Raw genomic sequence first — 21,202 nt, forward strand, 5'->3', positions numbered from 1 at the left:
TCACTGCTGATGGTTCTGGCAAGGGATGTCCATGAACAGTTGACACCAGCAGATACTCAAGGAAATGCCCCCAAGACACCTGTCCAAGAGTGAGATGCCATTTCTTGGTGCATGTGACTTACTTTGCTTGTAGGCACTTCTATATTTCTGAATCTTCTACAACATTTTCAAATTAATAATGTCAGAGAGATGTTTGCACTTAAAAATATTTATTAGTTATTGCTTTGAAGGTCATTAGCACATTACCAACAGGCAAGTTCCAGACAAGTTCTCTGTTCAAAGAGCTGACTGCTGAGATGGCTCTGAAGGAGGGAGCAGTAATTAATAAAAGCTCTTGAATTTCAACTCTTCAAGAGAGAAAGAAAGAACACAGTTACACTGCCTGCTGTTACTGGTAAGTGAAAACTCAAGATCATTTTAGGAAGACAAATCTTTGTCACTAATTGCAAGCTTCTTGCTCTGACAGCTCTTCTGAGCCTGCCTTGAGGACAACAAAACAATTAATTCTTTGCTGCAATGATGCATTCAAGTTGGGCCTGAAAAACAAATGAGACAGTGAGACAAATTAGATTTCCTAACCTAAAAAATAAACCTTCAGTGCTGTGGAGGGCTAAATTTTCTGTTGGATGTTCACAGCAAGGAGCTGAGGGATGTTGTGCTGCTGCCAGGAGAGCCAGGCCAGGTTTGTTCCCCAGCAATTCCGTTCCTACATGTTTTATAAATTAGTTTGTCGTTCCTGGCATGAAATTTGTTACATTCTGAGGAGAAGAGAGCTGGTCTTGGCTCTGTACGATGAGAGATTCTGTTTAGAATGTGAAGCATTGAGGAGGAAATTAAATAAAAGCTGTTGAAACAGTGGTCTGAATTCTCAGATTTGAAGCTGGACTATGTGAGCTAAATTAAGTATTTGGCTCTCTAGCATTTGGAACATGAACTGACTCCAGGACAAGAGTAGCTGGGAACAGCAAATTTTGTGATTAGTGAGAAAATTTGATGCCAGTTAGTGGATGGATGGGAGCAGCCACAATAACCCTCAGCAGTGGCACACACAGCTGGTCAAGTACAGGTACTTCAAGGAAGAATCTGATTCAGGGGCAACACACATCTGATCTAAGATTTTGTGTCCTAAAACATTCCAAGGCAGCTGAAAATCTGAGTTAAAAAGTAAAATCTGCAGGAAAAGCAGCTTGCTCTAAGGGAAATGTTTGTAGTTGTAGCCAGAAACATTTGATGCTGTTCAGGGTGACATTCTTTCCTTACTTAAAAGATGTGGGGTTTTGTTTTCCTTTTAAAAACAAAGTACAGAGCAGCAGCTCTGTTCTCCCCAAAGCCACAAGCACAAATAATTATCCAGTCCCTGCACAGTTGTTCTTGGGTAATATTTAATGTTAAATGGTGTGTTGTGTTACTAGGGCTTTAATGGTTTTAATGAGAATTTTACCACTAGTATTTGGAATTCTGGATTTGTACTGACCTTCAGCTGCTGGTTTGTCCGTTTGAGGAACAGAACCTCCTCACTGTGTTTCTTCTCTTCTATTTCTCTCCGTTCTGTTTCTTGCCTTTCAATGGCCTCACATTTCGCTTTCTCTTCGCTCACTTGTTTTTCCAGCTCCTCCTTCTCCTCTTCCAGCTCTGCAATCTTGGGAAAGAGTATAGATGTCTCAGGTTTTGTTGGAAAATAGTCAATTTTTAGTTCAGATGGGACTGATGCCTTGAGAGGCTACCTAGAACAGAGGCTAGCCAGAGTTAAAGGAATGAAGGAAGTTTTATTAAAAGGCTTTCAAAGGATACACCTTTGGCAGTGCATGAGCCTGGTTGTGGCTACACCCAAAATGCACCATGGGTCAAGAGTTTTCACAGTTTTATAAGTATTGGCCCATTTACATATTGGAGTTAATTGCTGAATTACAGCTTCAGGTTATGAAGTCCCATCCTCCCAGTTTACTCTCCTCAATTTACTGCTCATACTTTTTGAGCCTGAAGCTATAACGGTGTTCTCAGGAATGGAAAAAAGATTGTTTTGGCTAACTAAACTGTAAAGAGAACTTGCTAACACTCTATATGAAGTTCAGAGTTATTTACTAATGCAGTGCAGAATCTGAAAAAAACAAGAGAAAAAATTTAAGGCATCAGGAGAGAGTGGAGTGTGGTGCAGTCTTTAAAGCTGTACAACAAGCTTCAGAAGAGCAGCTAAGCCCAAGGAGAGTGAGCTGAGTATTTTGATGGTCTTTGCTGCCATCCTGTGGAAACAGAAACAATAAATTTAAGGATATAAAATCTGCTATGTTCATGTGCAGAAAGCTCCATCACGGGGCCCCAAGGCGTCATTCACCTTGTCTCACTTTAATTTACAGTCAAAACTTGAAAAAAGATAACAGGTTTCAGTAAAATAATTGTATTACATTAATTGGGATACTAGCACTAATTAAACTCTGCTTTTGCATTGTTTTCAACAGTAAAAGAGAAAGAAATTCAGTATCAGAGTTCATACATGGCAAGCAGAGACAGCAGACTATGTTTTTAAAATAATTTTTTAGAATCTCTTGTACAATGGGAAGCTGTAAAGATTTAAAGAGCAGAAATTCTCTAAACACTATCAAAGAGGATCTTCCTATAAAATAACCCACCACAACAGAAACTTGACATAAGAAATGCTCTAAACACTATCAAAGAAGGTTCTTCCCATAAAATAACCCACCACAACAGAAACTTGATATAAACACTAAGGCAAACAGGAAGGGGTCAAGGTGGAGGTTTGGAATTAGCATAGCAGACAAAAATTCCACTGTGCAGACTTTGGGAAAGGAAACAGCTTTCCCACAGTCTGCACAGTGCCTGCAGAGCGCCTAGTGGGAACCTGTCAAGGACATATTTTATGAAAAATCCTTTAGTTGGATCTTTTCTCCTAAGAAACGAAATGTAAACAATAACTATCTGCTGCTGTGAAATGCAACAGGTGCATCTGTGATTGGTCTCATGTGGTTGTTTTTAATTAATGGCCAATCAAAGTCCAGTCTCTGGTCAGTCATAAGATTTTATTACCATTCCATTCCTTTCTAGCCTTCTGATGAAATCCTTTCTTCTATTCTTTTAGTATGGTTCTAATATATCTAATATATTTTCTTTTAATGTAATATATATCTTAATATAATATATTAATATAAAATAATAAATCAGCCTTCTGCAACATGGAGTCAAGATTCGCATCTCTTCCCTCACCCTGGGACCCCTGTGAACACCACCACAGGAACCCAAGTAGTTTGGCAAGGTGTTGGGAAGGATGAAAGTTTGACAAGAAAGTCTCACAGATGTGTATGTTTAGCAGAAAGATTTTTAAATGTAGAGTCTGATGAAGGAATAGGGATGGAAGCAAGTTTTGATATAGAAGAAAAGAATTGCTGAGCCAGTCTTACTGGATAACCAAGGAGGCAAAGGGTGTGTTAGTTAGAAGGGGTTTTCATGGCTTAGAGCAAAGAATAAACTCACTTTAAACAGAAGATGTTTTTACCAAGCAGAAAGATAGCACAGCCAAACAAGCCTGCCAATGTTGCAAGTAAAAAAAAGGTCTCCAAACTTTCCACTGCAAGAAAACTGAAAACCAACTTCTAGCTTAAACTGTAATGTACTAACTTTTAGTGATTGGAGAACAGTAACATGAATATGGTAATTATAGTAGTTATGACAGGCTATAGATAAAAGTTAAGGTATAGATTGGTTCTTCTGTATTAAGATACTCAGCAAAGAAAAGCATAGAATGCATTGTAACCAAAAGAAAAGTATAGAATGCATTGTAACCAAAAGAAAAGTATAGAATGCATTTGTAACCTAAACTAAAGGGCCTCCAGGTCTGCCTGCAGCTGGAGCTGACAGAGCTGTAGGCACAGGGTTTGTTGCCTATGACCCTGGACTGCTGTAACATCTTGCATGGAATAAACTGCATTTTGGAGAGCTGCATGGAGTGCCCATCTCTCTTTAAGCTCTTACAGTGGTGCCCAACGTGAGGCGCCATCAGTAAGAGCCCGAATGAGGGATGCAGGACTCCAGGCCTGCCTGCAGCTGGAGCTGACAGCTGTCGGCACAGGGTTTGTCACTCATGACCCTGGACTGCTGTAACCTCTTGGATGTAACAAACTGCATTTTGTAGAGCTGCATGGAGTCCCACATGTCTCATTTAAGCTCTTACAGTGGCGCCCAACGTGCGGCGCCATCAGTAAGAGCCTGAATGAGGGATGCAGGACTCCAGCTGTAGGCACAGGCTCTATCACCCACAACGCTGGACTGCTGAAAATCTTGGATACAATAAACTGCACTTTGGAGAGCAGCCTGGAGTCCCACATCTCTCATTTAAGCTCTCAGAGTGGCGCCCAACGTGGGGCACCATTAGTAAGAGCCTGAATGAGGGATGCAGGACTCCAGGCCTGCCTGCAGCTGGAGCTGACAGCTCCACATCTCTCATTCAGGCTCTTACAGCAAGGAAACCTGCTTCCACCCCGTGTCCTTCAGACCCTTCAGTGCAGGTGTCTCACCCTTTTCTCCAGGTGGGCCTTGCCCTGCTCGGCCTGCAGCGCCTTGCGCACGCCGAAGGCCACGCTGCTCTCGTAGAGCGCCTGGTACGCCGACAGCGTCAGCTGCAGCTCGTCCCTCACGCGCAGCAGCAGCAGCCCCCGCTCGGCACAGCTCACCGTGGTCTGCCGGATCAGCTCGTCTGCAAGGGAGGAGGGACAGAGCCTGCAGTGCCTCTGCCAGGGACACGGCTGCTCATCTCGCTGTCACGCTGATCATTCAAGATTTTCTAAGCATTCTCATGTTTATATTCCTGTAACAAACTTGCTCACACGGTTTGTGTAAATAACTTGTTGTTTTGCAGTGTTTTATGGAGGAGGAGGAATTTGATGGGTTGTTGGTTTGTGCAGTGTTTTGTTACATTGAGCACAGCAGGTAAAAGCAGAGTGGTGGTGCAGCCCTCCAGGTAATGCCAGTGATTAGCTGATCCCCTAATCTGCAACAGCAAACACTTAAAAACGTGTAATGATTGTTGCAGTCATGGGGGAGCCCTCAGAGGACCCTGCTCTCCAACCCATGGCTAACCCTCAGCTTTGGGAGCCCAGCACTGTGTGTAACACACACAGAGCTGTAAGTAACTTTAAATAAACTTAGTTGAAGTGCAGCTAAGAGGAAATCTATGAGGATTTAAAGCTGTTTTTCATGTGCAGGCATCCCCTCACCTTTGGGAGCCCACACCATAGAGTGTGTAACACACACAGCTGTAAGTTACTTTAGATAAAACTTAGTTAAAGGGCAGCTAAGAGGGTAACTACAAGGATTTAAAGCTGTTTTTCACAGGCAACCCCTCGCCTTTGGGAGCCCATAGTGTAGAGTGTGTAACACACACACAGCTGTAAGTAACTTTAAATAAACTTGGTTGAAGTGCAGCTAAGAGGATAACTATGAGGATTTAAGGCTGTTTTTCATGTGCAGGCAACCCCTCACACTGTAGAGTGTGTAATACACACAGAGCTATAAGTAACTTTAAATAAACTTGGTTGAAGTGAAACTAAGAGGATAACTACAAGGGTTTAAGGCTGTTTTTCATGTGCAGGCAACCCCTTACCTTAGGGAGCCCAGCACTGTGCGATTAGAGTGTGTAACACACATACAGCTATAAGTTACTTTAGATAAACATAATTGAAGTGAAACTTAGAGGATAACTAGGAGGATTTAAAGCTGTTTTTCACGTGCAGGCATCCCCTCGCCTTTGGGAGCTCAGCACTGTGTCATTGGAGTGTAACATAAAAATGGCTATAAGTAACTTTAACTAAACTTGGTTGAAGTGCAGCTAAGAGGGTAACTACGAGTATTTCACGCTGTTTTTCATGTGAAGGCAACCCCTCACCTTTGGGAGCCTAGCACTGTCATTAGGGTCTGTAACATATAAACGGCTATAAGTTACTTTAACAAAACTCGGTTGAAGCGCAGCTAAGAGGGTAACTACAAGTATTTAAGGCTGTTTTTCGTGTGCAGGCTGTCCCCGGGGTGGGAGCTGTGTCGGGCACTGACCGAAGCACTGCGTGTAGAGCTCCCTGCGCACGGGGCACAGCCCGGTCTCCCGCGCCTGCCGCTGCTGCAGCTGCCGGTCCAGCTGTTCCTGCAGCTGCACGACGTCGCGGCGGGTGCTGGGCGCGGTGCTCACCTCCTGCACCCAGAGCTTCTGCGCCTCCTCCCACTCCCTGCCAGACAAGCACCGGCCGTTACCGGAGGCACCGGGCGCCCCCCGGGCACCGCCGGCCCCGGCCCGGCCCCGCTCACCGCGGCGGCAGGATGAGGTTCAGGAGCTCCTGCGGCTGCTGCGTGGCGAAGCCGGCGGGGGTGCGCGGAGCCTGACCCTGCGGGAACACGACAGCGCCGTAGCAGCGGGCAGGGCACCGCGTCCCCGGCCCGCCCAGCCCCGGCGGGGCGCGGTGCCCCCCTGCGTGCCCCGTGGGCGCTCACCGCCGCGGAGGGCCTGTCGTCTCGGTGGGACACCACCACGGGCGGGCAGTACCGCAGCAGCGACTCCGGCGGCGCCGCCATGGCGGCCGCGGCACTGTCACCATGGCGACCGCGCCGCGCACCAACGCCCGGGCGGAAGCGCCGGCGGACCGGAAGTACCGGCGGGGCGGAAGTGGCGGCACTTCCGTCGGGACGGGCGCCATGGAGGCCGCGGCGGAGGAGCGGCGGAGAGAGCGGCGGCGGCGGCGGGAGGTGGCGGTGAAGGCCGAGCGGCGCAGCCCCCGGCGCAGCCCGAGCGAGGAGCGGCGGGGCCCGGGCAGCAGGTGAGGAGGCCCAGCCGCTCGGCCCCGCCACGCTCGGCCCGGCCCCGCCGCTCAACCCCTCCCGTTGTTCCGCAGGTCGCCCCGGCGGAGGAGCAGGTCCGGGAGGAGGAGCCGCTCGCCGCGAGGCAGGAGGAGCCGCAGCCACAGCCCGCACCACGGCGCCGTGAGGGTGAAGCAGGTGAGCGGGGCTGTCGGTGCAGCGGGGCCCGGTTCCCGGGACTCGGCCTGGCGGGCACAGAAGGTCGGTTCAGACAGGGCCCTGCCCGGTGTGCCGTGTCTGGGGAGTCAGGAGCTCCCCCTGCCCAGCTCAGCTGTGCCACCCGTGCCTGGAGCTCCTCTCAGAGCCCTGCCGGTGCCACAGCACAGGGAGCTGCGTCCTTTCCCCAGAGCAGGCTGCCCTGCCTGTTTGTGGCGCTTTATTCCATGCAAAGTGCGGGAACCCAAGTGGTTTGGCAGGGAAATCTGTTCCAGGTGGTGTCAGAGCTGCACCCCAGCAAGATGGCAAAACCCTTTCTGCATCCTGTATAAATACTCCCTGTGTGTCTGCATCGATGCCATTTGCAGGGTCACCAAGGGTGGGTTCAGCACTGCACCCTCATTTATTTCCCGTGTGTGCACAACCACAGATGTGCCTCCCCATGCCTCAAATCAGAGGGAGGGACATCCCAGTATCCCAGTGTGTGGGATTGGGATTTTCTAAAAGGCCGAGGTAGATGAGCTGCTGTTCACTTCGTGTTTTTACAGTTTAAAAGTTCATGTTTTTACAGGTTAAAAAGTTACAAGACTCTTAGTTTATGTTTTTACAAGTTGATGCTTTTACAGGTTAAAAAGTTACAGGGCTCTTTGTTATAAGCCATCTTCCAGTACCAGTGAGACTCAGCAGTGGGAGGGGTTTTGTAGGAATTGAAGATGATTTCTCAATTGGTTTTGATAATGCAGAGGTTTTTTTTGTTGTCTTACATAGGTGAGTTTAGTTCAGGTTTTTACAGTTTAGGTTAAAAAGTTTCAAGTCATCTTTCGGTACCAGTGAGAACTCGGGGACTGGCAGGAGCTTGGAAGGAATTTAAGATGATTTTTGAATTAGTTTGTGATAATGCGGTTGGGTTTTTTGGGTTTTTTACATAAGTAAGAAAAGTGAGTTTAATTTGTGTTTGTAAGTATAGGTTAAAAAGTTACAAGACTCATAGTTATAAGCTGTCTTCCAGTACCAGTGAGAGTTTGGGACTGGCAGGAGTTTGGAAGGAATTTAAGTACAAGGCTCTTAGTTATAAGTCATCTTCCAGTACCAGTGAGAACTCGGGGACTGGCAGGAGCTTGGAAGGAATTTAAGATGATTTTTGAATTAGTTTGTGATAATGCAGTTGGGTTTTTTACATAAGTAAGAAAAGTGAGTTTAATTTGTGTTTGTAAGTATAGGTTAAAAAGTTACAAGACTGTCTTCCAGTACCAGTGAGAGTTTGGGACTGGGAGGAGTTTGGAAGAAATTTAAGGGTTTTTAATTGAATTTGATAATGTAGTTTGTTTTTTGGTTGTTTTTTTTTGTTTTTTTTTACATAGGTAAGAGCATCTAGTTCATGTTTTTACAGTTTAGATTAAAAAGTTACAAGGCTCTTAGTTATAAGCTATCCTCAAGTACTAGTGAGAACTCGGGGACTGGCAGGAGTTTGGAAGGAATTTAAAATTATTTTTAAATTGGTTTTGATAATGCAGTTGGTTTTTTTACATAAGTAAGAAAAGTGAGTTTAGTTTGTGTTTGTAAGTATAGGTTAAAAAGTTACAAGGCTCTTAGTTAAAAGCTGTCCTCGAGTACCAGTGAGAGCTCAGCGAGTGGGCAGGGTTTGGAGGGAATTTAAGGGTTTTGATAATGCAGTTTAGTTTTTGGGGGGTTTTTGCATAGGTAAATGAGTTTAGTTCCTATTTTTACAGCATAGGTTAAAAAGTTACAAGTTCTACTTAGCCATAAGGTGCTGATTTTCCAAAAGGCCGAGTAGCTGAGCTGCTGTTTGACTCTGGCTGTCCCTGCAGGAGCGGGAGGATCACTGTGGCAGGGTGAAGGAGGAGAGGAAGCAGAGGCACCCAGCAGAGCAGGAGCAGCGGCGGGAGCGCGACAGGAGCGGGGACAGGGACAGGCACAAGGAGCACTCAGACAGGAAGAAGAACCCTGGAGCTCGCAGCCACGAGCGGGACGCGCAGAACCTGCGGGAGCAGCAGGCGGAGAGGGAGCTGCACAACGAGAGGAGGCGAGAGCACCGGCAGGGCGAGCCCGACGCTGAGCCCTGGCAGTCAGACAGCAAGCAGAAAGAAAAACCCGCCGCCAACAAGGAGAAGCCGAGCTTCGAGCTGTCGGGGGCGCTGCTGGAGGACAGCAACACCTTCCGGGGCGTGGTGATCAAGTACAGCGAGCCGCCCGAGGCGCGCATCCCCAAGACGCGCTGGCGCCTCTATCCCTTCAAGAACGACGAGTTCCTGCCCGTCATGTACATCCACAGGCAGAGCGCCTACCTGCTGGGCCGGCACCGCCGCATCGCCGACATCCCCATCGACCACCCCTCCTGCTCCAAGCAGCACGCCGTCTTCCAGTACCGGTGAGGCTCAGCAGGGGGGGTTTGGGAGGAATTTAAGGGGTTTGAATTGGTTTTGGTAATGCCATTTTTTGGTTGTTGTTTTTTTTTTTTTACATAAGAAAGAAAAGTGAGTTTCGTTCGTGTTTGTAAGTATAGGTTAAAAAGTTAAAAGACTCTTAGTTATAAGCTGTCTTCCAGTACTGGTGAGAGCTCAGGGACTGGGAGGAGCTTTGATGAGATTTTTGATAATGCAATTTTTTGGGTTTTTTTTTTTACATAAGAAAGAAAGCTGACTTTAGTTCATGTTTTTACAGTATAGGTTAAAAGGTTACTAGGCACTCAGTTATAAGGAAGGCTTTTTAAAGATTTATTGATTAATAAAACCCATCCCCATTGACCACCCCTCCTGCTCCAAGCAGCACGCCGTCTTCCAGTACCGGTGAGGCTCAGCAGGGGGAATTTGGGATGAATTTAAGGGGTTTGAATTGGTTTTGATCGTGCAGTTGGTTTTTGGTTGGTTTTTTACATAGGTAAGAGAGTTTAGTTCACATTTTTACAGTATAGGTTAAAAGGTTACTAGGCACTCAGTTATAAGGAAGGCTTTTTAAAGATTTATTGATTAATAAAACCCATCCCCATCGACCACCCCTCCTGCTCCAAGCAGCACGCTGTCTTCCAGTACCGGTGAGGCTCAGCAGGGGGAATTTGGGATGAATTTAAGGGGTTTGAATTGGTTTTGATAGTGCAGTTGGTTTGGGGTTTTTTTTTTACATAGGTAAGAGAGTTTAGTTCACATTTTTGCAGTATAGGTTAAAAAGTTGCAAGTTATACTTAGTTGTAAGCTGTCTTCCAGTACCGGTGAGAGCTCGGGGAAAGGGAGGAGCTTTGATGAGATTTTTGATAATGCAATTTTTTGGTTTTTTTTTTTACATAAGAAAGAAAGCTGACTTTAGTTCATGTTTTTACAGTATAGGTTAAAAGGTTACTAGGCACTCAGGTATAAGTCTTTTTAAAGATTTATTGATTAATAAAACCCGTCCCTATCAACCACCCCTCCTGCTCCAAGCAGCACGCTGTCTTCCAGTACCGGTGAGGCTCAGCAGGGGGAATTTGGGATGAATTTAAGGGGTTTGAATTGGTTTTGATAGTGCAGTTGGTTTTTGGTTTTTTTTTACACAGGTAAGAGAGTTTAGTTCACATTTTTACAGTATAGGTTTAAAAGTTGCAAGTTATACTTAGTTGTAAGCTGTCTTCCAGTACCAGTGAGAGCTCGGGGATGGGAGGAGCTTGGAAGGAATTTAAGGGGTTTGAATTGGTTTTGGTAATGCCATTTTTTGGTGGGTTTTTTTTTTTTTTTTTTACATAAGTAAGAAAAGTGAGTTTAGTTGGTGTTTGTAAGTATAGGTCAACAAGTTACAAGGCTCTTAGTTATGAGCCGTCTTCCAGTACCAGTGAGAGCTTGGGGAGTGGGAGGAATTTGGAAGGAATTTAAGGTTTTTTAATTGTTTTTCACAATGCAGGGTTCTTTTTGTTTTGTTTTCTTACATAGGTAAGCGAGTTTAGTTCACATTTTTACAGTTTAGGTCCAAAAGTTACAAGACCCTTAGTTATAAGCCATCTTCCCACCACCCCGCAGAGCACAATTTCTGCCCCTGCTGCTTTGTTGAACCCGTTTGCAGTGTCTCAGGTGGCTCAGCAGTGGTTTTGTTGCAGGCTGGTGGAGTACACCCGGGCTGATGGCACCGTGGGCCGCAGGGTGAGGCCCTACATCATCGACCTGGGCTCGGGGAACGGCACCTTCCTCAACAACCAGCGCATCGAGCCCCAGCGCTACTACGAACTCAAGGAGAAGGACGTGCTCAAGTTCGGCTTCAGCAGCAGGGAGTACGTGCTGCTCCACGAGTCCTCCGACAAATCTGAGGCCAACACCAAGGACGATGATGAGGATGAGGAGAAGGAGGAGGAGTCTGACAGTTAACAGAGGAGGGAGAAGCTGGGGAGAGGCAGAGGAGGGAAACTCCTTGTGGTTGAACGGGACTGGGATGTGAACGTGGAGCATTGCAGCACTGATGCCTCTTGTTGCCTTAAAGTCCTTTCTCTGTTGCTGGTCTGTTCCCATAGTTTGTTTTGAGGAGCTTTGCTCGTTATTTGTGTTTGATAGTTTTGCATATCAGGAAATACAGCTTTATTTTTTATTTTATTTTTCTCCCAAGAAGCCGAAGAGCACCTGGATGTGAAAACTCTTGGTGCTGGAAACCCTCCACAGATGTTGCCAGACTCTTCCAGCAAACCATGTCAAACACAGACAGCATCTGGAAAATTATTTTTATGACTTGTTTTGTTGTAGCCCTTTGAAAATGCTACAGACTGAAAGGTTAGTTAGAGAGTACCTGATGCACGTCCTGTTCAGTAGTTTGCCAAATTCCTCTGCCTGTTGGGAGTTCTGACAGGAGAATTTACCTGGATCACTGCTAAAATGGCAGAAATGTGGCAAAGATTCTCATGTATTTGTATGTTTTTAGTATTTAATTTGTCTCATTGGTGACTGAGGGACGGGCATTTCACTGGAATTCCGCCTGGAAATCACAAGAGAATGTGAAACAGAAGTTAAACAGTTCTTGGAATTTCAGGTGATGAGACTGTGACCCAAGTTCCCTGTTCCCACACATGATGCTGAAGCTGCCCTGGATGTGGAGTGTCTGGGTTGTAAGCTAGAACCCTTTTTCCTGACCCCACCCCAGGGTTTGTTTGTGTCAGGAAGAAACACCTTCGATAGGGTGACATGTTTTAACCCGTTTGCACTATTTAAGTTCTCTTTTTATAAAAACTTGGGTACCCAAGTCCTTTGTTTAACAGTGAAGAAGTCAGTGTTTAGGGAGAGAAGCACCAGTCCCACTCACTGGGAGTTGCAGAGTTTTTGGTGTCTCTCCAACGTTGCTTTATGTTCAATGTGTGTGTCCCAAACTTCACTGACTCACCTGGGTGTTTGTGGTCTCACCTGTTTGTCCCTGCTGTGTACAGACTGTACACAAAGGTGCTTGTTGTACACATGGATAGTGTAAATATGGGGCATTGCTCTGGGGTTTCAGATGGGTAGGATGGGGTTTGAGCAGGAGGAGCTCCTTTATATCTACTCCAAGGGTTTTTAAATAAACAATTTGTAAATTTAGCCTTGATTGCTTTCAGTTGTAATATTTTTCTAGCGTCCTTTTTTCTTTTTTCCTCAGAAGACTTGAAGTTTCAGTAGTTGTTTCTGTAGTAAAGAAACCAAATAAGTTCAAAACTGCACAATTTGCATCCTGGAGAAGCTGTGAGCACAGGAGGTTTGTATTGCTCCCCTTTCTCACCCCAGGGTGGATCATTCTGTGTGCCCTGACAGGGTTCTCACACGAATGGGAGGTGACAGAATTGCTGTACTGCAAAAGGGCAAACTGGCCCCCAGTGTCACTGCAGAGGATCAGAGTGACTCAGTTTAATAGGATCACAGAGGGGTTTGGGTTGGAGGTGTCAGGAAAATTAATCCACTAACTCCTGAGGTTTGTGTCCAAACAGGAGACAGAGGAGTCCTGGAACTTTATCCTAATAAAGGGAGAGGCCGTGGGACATTTCCCATGGGGTCTCTCAAGTTGTTAGAGGACATAGCTTCCTTTTTATCCCAATTTCCCAGCTGCATTTCCCTCTCTTCCCCACTGACTGAGGTACTTGAGAGGTACAAACTTCGCAGAACACCTAAGAGAGACCCCCTTCTAATTTATACCCCCCTTTTTATTTTCCTTGTGCCAATCAGTGGAAGTCCTATGGAATTAATGCTTCTTCCCATTACTTCTTTTATCTCTCAGTTTCCAGTTTTATTTATCAGCAGACCTACAGTTTGTCTGTAAAGACAAATCCCTCTCATTCCATTTATCAATCAGTGGAATCCTTCCCATTGTTTCCTTCATCTCTCAGTATCCAATTTTATTTATCAGCAGACCTACAGTAGATGTGTAAATCCCTCTCATTCCATTTATCAATCAGTAGAATCCTTCCCATTATTTCTTTCATCTCTCAGTGCTGGTTTTATCTACTAGCAGACCCACAGGTTGTTTGTAAAGACAAATCCCTCTCAAAATGGAATCATTTATCAATTAGCAGAATCTTTCCCATTGCTTCTGTTACCTCTCAGCACTGGTTTTATCTACCCACAGGTTGTTTGTAAAGACAAACCCCTCCTTCCTTTCAGAGTGACCCTAAAGACCGCAGACTTAGGGAAATTCAGAATTTTTAGCAGAATTTTTAGCAGCAGAACCACAGAACTCTCCAACCCTTGGGAGTATTGCGTTTAGTGATGGAATTTTGGTCCATGCAGTTATTAGGGCACAAAGCTTTAGGACTTTGATTGCATTTAGGGTGAGGAAAACGGTTGCAGTTATTATAGCGTATAGGTAGAAGGTTGAGAAGGGTAAGTTTAGGGTTGTAGATGATAATGAGGTGGGAGATGGAAGAAAAAGCTAGGATTTTTTGGGATTTGTGTCTGGTTGAGCTCCATTCATCCTCCCAGGGCTGCTGAGGGGATAGCCAGGTAGAAGCTGAGGAGGGTAAGTTTAGGGTTGTAGATGATAATGAGGTGAGAGATGGAAGAAAAAGCTAGGATTTTTCGGATTCGTGTTTGGTTGAGCCCCATTCATCCTCCCAGGATAGTCAGGATAATTAATTAGGAGTGCAGGGTTTAATGAGGGTGAGGCTGTCGCCCCGCCCCTCCCGCCTCAGCAGCGCCCCTGGCGGCGGCTGCCGGCACCGCCCCGCCCCTCCCGCGCAGGCCGCGCCGCCATGGCCGCGCTGCACGCCAAGGCCGGCGGGCCCCCTCAGATCCCCGACACCCGCCGGGAGCTCGCCGAGCTGGTGAAGCGCAAGCAGGAGCTGGCGGTGAGCACCGGGGAAGGGCTCGGTGCGGTGCGGGTGGCGGCGGAGCGGCCGGGGGAGCGGCGGGGCCGCAGCGGCGCGGCCCGGCCTGCTCCATGCGCGGCGGTGTTTCCCGGCAGGAGACGCTGGCAAACCTGGAGCGGCAGATCTACGCCTTCGAGGGCAGCTACCTGGAGGACACGCAGATGTACGGCAACATCATCCGCGGCTGGGATCGCTATCTCACCAACCAGAAGTGAGTGAGGGGCGGAGGAGGCGCTGCCCGCCCGCCCGGGCCCCTCCGCCCGCCCGGCCCCGCCATCGCGCCTGTCTCTGTTTCAGGAACTCCAACAGCAAAAACGACCGCAGGAACCGCAAGTTCAAGGAGGCCGAGAGGCTCTTCAGCAAGTCCTCGGTCACCTCAGCAGCGGTGAGTGCTGGGGTGAGCCCTGACCCCATCACCGTCCCTGTGGCCACCCCTCTCCTCATCTCTGTCCTCATCCCTGTCTACATTCCCATCCCTTTCCTTGTCCCCAGTCCTGTTCCTGTTTTATCCCCATCCCATCCCTTTCCTTGTTCCCATTTGTGTTCCTGTTTTATCCCCATCCCTCTCCTTGTCCCTATTCCTGTTCCTGTTTTATCCCCATCCCATCCCATCCCATCCCATCCCATCCCATCCCATCCCATCCCATCCCATCCCATCCCATCCCATCCCATCCCATCCCATCCCATCCCATCCCATCCCTGTCCCTTAGTACCTCAGTCCTGCTGGGATCACCTGCAGAATGACTTCCCCATTTGAAATCCCATACCTGCCCTGGCTCCCTGCCCTAAGCATCCCTATCCCACCCTGCAGCCTCTTCCAGAGTGTTTAGGGGTGGGAGGGTGCCTGTTCCTGGTGTCACTGCTGTCCCCTGGCTTTGTCTCTGCCCCAGAGCCCCGGTGCCACATCGGTCACTTCAGAGGGATGTGTCTGTGTGACCTGGGCTCTGTGCTTTGAGCCCTGGCAAGTGAATCCCTGCTTGCCTTGACATCCTGTTTGTTTTGCAGGCTGTCAGTGCATTAGCTGGAGTGCAGGACCAGCTCATTGAGAAGCGTAAGTCCCTTTGTCATTTTGCTCTGAATTTGGGGAGAATTACACTCTCCCCACCATTCTGCCCTGTCTGGAGTCTGGCTCCCCTGCCCAGCCCCTGTGTCTGCTGCCCTCAGGCTGCTCCTGGCTTCCCAAGTTCCTTCCAGGCTCAGAGGGCTTTGTTGTGTGTGAAAAGGATTGAATTTGCTTTGGTGCTCTGTGGAGGAAGAGGCTGGAGGAGCTGAAGCCCTGCATCTATAAATGTGTCAGTCACAGGAGGCCTGGGGAGGGACCACTCACCTCCAGGACACTGAGAAACCTTTTTGTGACCAGCACCAAATCAGATGTGGCTCCTCAGTGCTGGGGAGCAGCCTCGTGTCCATCCTGCAGGGGCTCTGTGATTCACCTGGTGCTGCTCAGGTGCCTCTGCTGCTGTTCTGGGGCTGTTTCCCCCACTCAGGGCTGTGCCAGGAGCTCACCCTGGTGCTCACCTGGCTTTGTCCTGCTCTAGGGGAGCCGGGCAGTGGCACAGAGAGTGACACTTCTCCAGACTTCCACAACCAGGAGAATGAGCCCAACCAGGAGGATGCTGAAGAGCTGGATGGCTCCGTGCAGGGTGTGAAGCCCCAGAAAGCTGCTTCCTCCACTTCCTCTGGGAGCCACCACAGCAGCCACAAAAAGAGAAAGAACAAAAACAGACACAGGTCAGTGGGACCAGCAGCCTGCTCACCACACCTGGACAGTTGGCTGGGGCTGGATTGAATTTATTGCCTGAGGGGAACACGTTGGAATAACCAACAGGCAGCTGGGGTTAGTTTTTTGGGGGTTTTCCTGCTTTTGGAAGAGGAGGGGAGAGTGCTGAGGAGGTTAAATAAGCAGCACAGGGTGCTCACTCCAGCTGTGGCACAGCTGGGCAGCTTCTCCAGCTCTCCCATCTCTCCAGGATAAAGCTTGTTCCTTCCAGCAGGTCCTGACCTCCTGAGCTTGCTGCTTGGTTTCTGCAGAGCCCAGGAGGACAGGAATGTTAGTGCTTGCTTTGAGGGAGGGTGGAATGCAAGTGGGAATGTTTTTGGAGTTTTGGACACTCCCTGTGTCTGGATTTCCACTCCAGCCCCTTCCAGCTCTCACATCCCAACCGAGTCTCAGTGCTGGCATAGAGGAGTTGCTGTGTCACCTTCACCTCAGAGTGTTTGTTATTAAACTGACCTGAAATTCACGTGGAACAGATTCCTTGAACTCTTTTCTGGTTGGATTTACCTGTCCAGCTCTGCCCCTGAGGCATAATGAGGGCAGTGAGCTGGTCCCTGTGCCCTCAGCCAGGCTCTGGCTGTGACAGTGCCTGAGTCAGGTCCTGAGGCAGAAAAACCCTGGAGAGGAGACCCTGCAGAGCTGTCTGGAAGGTTGCTGAAGCTGGGGCTTAAGGATTTCATAGAAGTAATGGAGCTTTTAAAACTTTCTAGTTTTAAAAGCTTTCTCAGAGCCAGTCTGTGCTGGCTCTGAGCTGTTGGCTCTGCCTGGCTCTCCTCTTGAAGGGACCTGCCATGCAATTAGAGAAAGGGTTTAAAGTGGTAAAATTTACAAGGGGGGCTGGGGACAGGTGGGGTGGGGACATGAGGTAGGTACAATGCTTGAAAAATGCTTAACTCCTTTTTTGCCTTCATTAAGTGTTGAGTCATTAGCATGTCTTTAATTCTTAGGTCAGAATTTCCTTCCTGCAGCAGCCTGAATTGGGCAAATATCCAAAAGGACTGGATGTCCCTTTGGTTCCCCATGAGCTGGGAATCCAAAGAAGTTCAAATCTCTTTTTTTGCCTGTAGATATTTGGAAGAAGTTCAGGAATAACACAAGGAAACCACATCCGTGAACAAGTCCAGAGAAACAACCTGTAAAACTGAAGTACAGCTTAAGAAAACTGCCATTTCAGACAAATTATAAAATATTCTCCCTGCACAAACCATGGCCAACAACATGGTGGGGTGCAGGGCAGGTGCTGGAACTGACACAAATCTCTTTGCTCTGGTCCTTGACCTGGACTTTAGGGACAGGAGCTGGGGGGAAGCTGTCCCCCAACAGGTTGTGTGGCTCTGGGTTCCCTCTCATATCCCCTGTGCAGCTTTGGCTGGACAGAGCAGCCCTGCCCTGCTCACCTGTGGCAGCTTCTGTGTTCCCAGGCCCCTTCAGACACTCCGAGGGGCTCAGCAAGGCAGGAACTGACTGTTTGTAATGCTTAGCAGGGCCAGATAGAGAATTAAAAACCATAAAAAGATCATTAAATTTGTCTGTAATAAAAGCTCTGTTCAAATTGTGATTGCTGTTACTGAGTATCCCCTAAATTTTGGCAGACAAGACCAAACACTTCTCGAATGTGTTTAGGTTAAAAACCCCCCAGCAACAACATGCAGCGAGGGCATTCCAGGCCCTACAACCCCACAGGTGCTCCAGCCAGACCTGTGGGTCTGTCCCCTGAAGGGGTCAAAAGAGAAAAATAAAAGGAATGTTGGCTTTTCTCTTTATTCAGAAGCTTTTCCTCTTGCCAGCACGACTCTGGGTTGTGCTGCCCCGTTCTGGGAGGTGCTGGGGAAGGGCCCTGCAGGAGCCTCGCTGCCTCCCTTTGGCTTCAGGTGCACCCAGGGCCTCAGGTGTGGCTGCAGGGGCTGTGCTGTCCCTCTGCTCCCTGCCACACCGCAGCAAGGCCAGGTGGAGATTTTCTGTGTGCTTGGCTGGGTTTGAGCAAACCCAGTGCTGTTTGCTCTTAGTGCAGTGCTGGAATGGGATTCCCTGATCAGTCCTGCCAGCTGTGGGCACAGCTGTGTCTGGAGGCCACTTGTCTGGGGGGTGGGACAGTCCCCAAAGTGCACAGCTCTGGCCCAGTGTCCCTGGGTAGCCCAGCTGGGGACAGCAGCCTTGTTGGGGTGTGGGAGGAGCAGCCCGGTGCAGGTTGGGCTCCCAGTTCTGTGTCACCTCTGCCTGAAGCAGCTTTGCCTTGGCCTGGCAGCCCAGCTTTGGTTTCCAACCCCTCACTTTGGTTTCCCAAGCCCTCCTGGGTTCCTGTCCTGCCCCTGGGTGTGGCAGCTGCCCCTCCTCCAGCTCCTGAAATCCCCTGTGTGACCAAACCCAGCTCTCTGCTAACACCTCTTGTTCCCAAAATCCACTGGGGAGGGGGACTCTGCATTGCCAAGCCAGAGAGCTTTTTGTGTCCAGTCCTGGTTAAGATATCTGAAGAACTTGATGGTTTTTGAACGCTGGCTTTATTATTTATTTCATTTTATTTTTTTTTTTAGCAAACTCGCTAGGGTGGCTAATCAATTAATTGATTTAATTCATTAGTATATTAATTTCTATTGCTTTCTTCCTTTCAAATGCTGCCCCTCAGCCCGTCTGGCATGTTTGATTATGACTTTGAGTAAGTTTGACTTGAATTAGTACTTGTGCTGTGTTGTTAGTGTGTAGACACGATGTGCCTTTTGAGACCTCGCTAACCCCTAGTTTATCTGTTTAATTGTAGGTATGTATATTAGGTTAGGCTGGGAAGTATTTTTTAAAAACAGAAAAGCGTGATGGAGGTAACATTTTATTTAATAACTTCAGCAAATTATAAATTAACTTCACTCTTCTTTACCTTTCTGTTTCATATTTGAATAGATAAAACTTTTTAACTTTAAAACTTAGTATAAAAACTGATTCTTTTGGCTTTGCTGCTTAAGGAGATAAGTATAGACTTGGATATTTCCTTTTGGAAAAATGTACTTAACTCAGTAATTTTGGCTCATATAATCCCTGTCATCCTAACTCCTCTCTCTATCCAAGTAAATAACTCTCACGCTGTGTCTGGCTAATTACCTGTGGCATAGTTACACCTCTGGCAGATTAAATTAACATAAAGCATGCCTAGTTCCCCTTGTTCACTGCCTAAGTGCCCTGTGATTGATTGTGCCCCTTGATTAACTCTGTCTGGGAGTGGATGGAATCTGCTTTTTGGCAAATAATAACTCGGCTCTCCTGTGCTGCTCTGGTGCCCAGTAACCCTGGGCACAGCCCCTGGCTCAGCCAGCTGGGAGTGGATGGATTAACCATAGTCTCTGTCTAGCTGTGCCCTGTGCAGTAACTCTGGTGTTGGGTCAGGTATTGACATGGACGTTTCTCTTGTCTTTCCAACCACAGGATTGATCTCAAGTTAAACAAAAAGCCAAGAGCCGTAAGTATCCGTGCTCTGTCTGTGTTTTCATTGCTCACTGGAAGGGCTGGCTGACTCACAAGCTTTAAAAACCCTCCTGCTGCTGCTGCTGTCATTTGAGTTCTTATTGTCATGGTTGAGGAGTCGCAGTGTGAGGTCAGCATTGTCCCCTGGCTGTGGCAGCAGCTGAGCCCAGGTCACAGATAACTCCTGTGTGCTTCTCATGGAAAAAGCTGCTTTGCATCCTCTTGTCATGATCTGGAGCATCAAAAGCACCTGGTTTGAGTTGATACTCGAGGTTGGAAGGGTCCTGCTTTTCAATGTTTAGCTACAAGAGAAAGATCTGTTCTGCCTGCAGCTAGTGGTGTGTGAGATGAGAGAGGACTGAGACCCCCAGCTCCAAAAGCAGAATGGAGGTGGGAAGGTGTTAATGTGCATGTGCTGTCCTTTCTCTGCAGGACTACTAGAGCCATCAGTGCTGATGCTCCTGGGATTTAGGTCTGTGACTCCCCACTGAGAAGCCCTGAAGCAGGATGGCAGCTGCAGCAGGAGTGACTCACTCTAAGGGACTTGGATGGGGGGAGGAAATCCTGGACCATGTACTTTGCATCATTTTGAAATCACCTGAGTTGCAGGAGGACAAAGGTGGTGCAGTAGTTGTAGTAGTTCTGAGTTCCTGACTGTTCTGTGCTTCCACCTTGGTCGGGATCTTGCTGGAAAGGCTGACACTGCTGCCCCCTGTCACCTGCAGACCCACACAGAGGCATTTCCTTTTCCACTGGAACTGGGCTAGGATTCAGTGTGTCCCATCCATGTTGTGAGACTTAAATAACTTTTGTTGCTGATATTTAGCTTTGCAGGTTTGGTTTCTTTTGGTTTTGTTTTATTTTGTTGGTTTTGTTGTGCCTTTTTTAAAGCTGAAGTGTACAGTTACAAGTTGACTTTGGGTTTCTTTGTTTAGTCCGTGTAGTGGAAGGTTCTTCATTTTGTGGAGCAGCTTTTGATTCTTACTCAAGCAGAGAAGAAGGCAGTTTAACCCTTTTCTCTTTCATTTTAAACACCATCTCCCAATATTCCTCAGTGCATTAGGTGCAGGAAGGAACAGAGCTCAGAGCCAGCTCTTCACTGTCGCTGACTTTGGGTGGGTTCTCTTTTTAATACAAACCTCTGTCATTTGTACATAAACAATAAAAGTTCCATGTTTGTCTCTTCTCATGGTTTATTCAGTCCAGACTTTGACTCCTGCTGCTTTTTAGTGTCCACCTGCTCTATGGGGACTTGCTGGGATTCTTCCCCTTTGGCACTGGAGCTGTTCCTTGTCCCTGGGTGTTCTCTTGGTGCTTTCTCTCCTGGGGCAGCTGTTCCTAAATTCTGCAGGGAGTGCCAGGCTCTGATCTCCAGCTTGGCTGATCCTGCTGCAAGGCATGACTGGAATGTCCATGGTTGTGCTGGTGAGGGAATATTGCTGACAGATCAGGATGAGGCAGCTGCATTGTCCCTGGAGAGGGACAGGAATCATGGCTGGATGCTTCTCGCAGCAACCATGCCAGAATCTTATTGCTGCTGTTGAACTGAGCTGTGGGGAATTGCTTTATCAGTGCTGGGATGTGTTTGTGTAACCCCTGCATGGGACAGGGATGTCACTGAGTCCCCAGAGTGTGCACAGACTGTGGAACCATCTGAGAGTTCAGATGTTCTG

The 21,202-nt window shown here is 47.8% G+C and overlaps 3 protein-coding genes across 5 annotated transcripts; 2 read left to right on the forward strand and 1 right to left on the reverse strand.

Moving 5' to 3' along the window:
- Positions 1–192: 192 nt before the first annotated feature.
- On the reverse strand, positions 193–6,584 carry DNALI1 (dynein axonemal light intermediate chain 1). Its single transcript, XM_058040189.1, has 6 exons — positions 6,490–6,584; positions 6,307–6,383; positions 6,058–6,227; positions 4,527–4,705; positions 1,475–1,639; positions 193–536 (listed from the first exon to the last, which is right to left on the reverse strand). Exons 1-6 carry the CDS (start codon positions 6,568–6,570, stop codon positions 501–503), a joined length of 708 nt encoding a protein of 235 aa, XP_057896172.1. The 5' UTR covers positions 6,571–6,584; the 3' UTR covers positions 193–500.
- A 106-nt stretch (positions 6,585–6,690) lies between these two features.
- On the forward strand, positions 6,691–12,545 carry SNIP1 (Smad nuclear interacting protein 1). Its single transcript, XM_058040244.1, is given in 3 exon segments — positions 6,691–6,990; positions 8,838–9,397; positions 11,090–12,545. Coding segments are annotated over 3 exon segments (1,125 nt in total). The 3' UTR covers positions 11,355–12,545.
- Positions 12,546–14,158: 1,613 nt separating this feature from the next.
- Positions 14,159–20,715, forward strand: MEAF6 (MYST/Esa1 associated factor 6). Of its 3 annotated transcripts, none has more exons than XR_009115553.1 (8): positions 14,159–14,281; positions 14,398–14,513; positions 14,600–14,687; positions 15,308–15,353; positions 15,841–16,033; positions 18,835–18,892; positions 19,491–19,524; positions 19,962–20,715. XR_009115553.1 is itself a non-coding variant. In XM_058040401.1 (8 exons), exons 1-8 carry the CDS (start codon positions 14,186–14,188, stop codon positions 19,968–19,970), a joined length of 612 nt encoding a protein of 203 aa, XP_057896384.1. In that variant the 5' UTR covers positions 14,159–14,185; the 3' UTR covers positions 19,971–20,715. The 3 variants fall into 3 exon arrangements, 2 of the variants coding, with proteins under 2 accessions (XP_057896384.1, XP_057896385.1); XM_058040401.1 differs by lacking the exon at positions 18,835–18,892 and adding an exon at positions 18,703–18,732; XM_058040402.1 differs by lacking the exons at positions 18,835–18,892; positions 19,491–19,524; positions 19,962–20,715 and adding an exon at positions 17,147–17,933.
- Positions 20,716–21,202: the final 487 nt, after the last annotated feature.

Source organism: Melospiza georgiana, chromosome 24 (assembly GCF_028018845.1).
Source record: "Melospiza georgiana isolate bMelGeo1 chromosome 24, bMelGeo1.pri, whole genome shotgun sequence".
NCBI lineage: Eukaryota > Metazoa > Chordata > Aves > Passeriformes > Passerellidae > Melospiza > Melospiza georgiana.

Bases quoted from the DNA above. Each gene is read 5' to 3' on its own strand.
- DNALI1 (XM_058040189.1), bottom strand. From the start codon at position 6,570: ATGGCGGCGCCGCCGGAGTCGCTGCTGCGGTACTGCCCGCCCGTGGTG. The intron at 6,384-6,489 runs GTGAGCGCCCAC...GTGTTCCCGCAG, and splicing joins ACGACAGGCCCTCCGCGGCG to GGTCAGGCTCCGCGCACCCC. The intron at 537-1,474 runs GTCAGTACAAAT...TTTGTTTTTCAG, and splicing joins GGACAAACCAGCAGCTGAAG to GCCCAACTTGAATGCATCAT.
- MEAF6 (XM_058040401.1), top strand. From the start codon at position 14,186: ATGGCCGCGCTGCACGCCAAGGCCGGCGGGCCCCCTCAGATCCCCGAC. The intron at 14,282-14,397 runs GTGAGCACCGGG...GTTTCCCGGCAG, and splicing joins AGCGCAAGCAGGAGCTGGCG to GAGACGCTGGCAAACCTGGA. The intron at 14,514-14,599 runs GTGAGTGAGGGG...TCTCTGTTTCAG, and splicing joins CGCTATCTCACCAACCAGAA to GAACTCCAACAGCAAAAACG.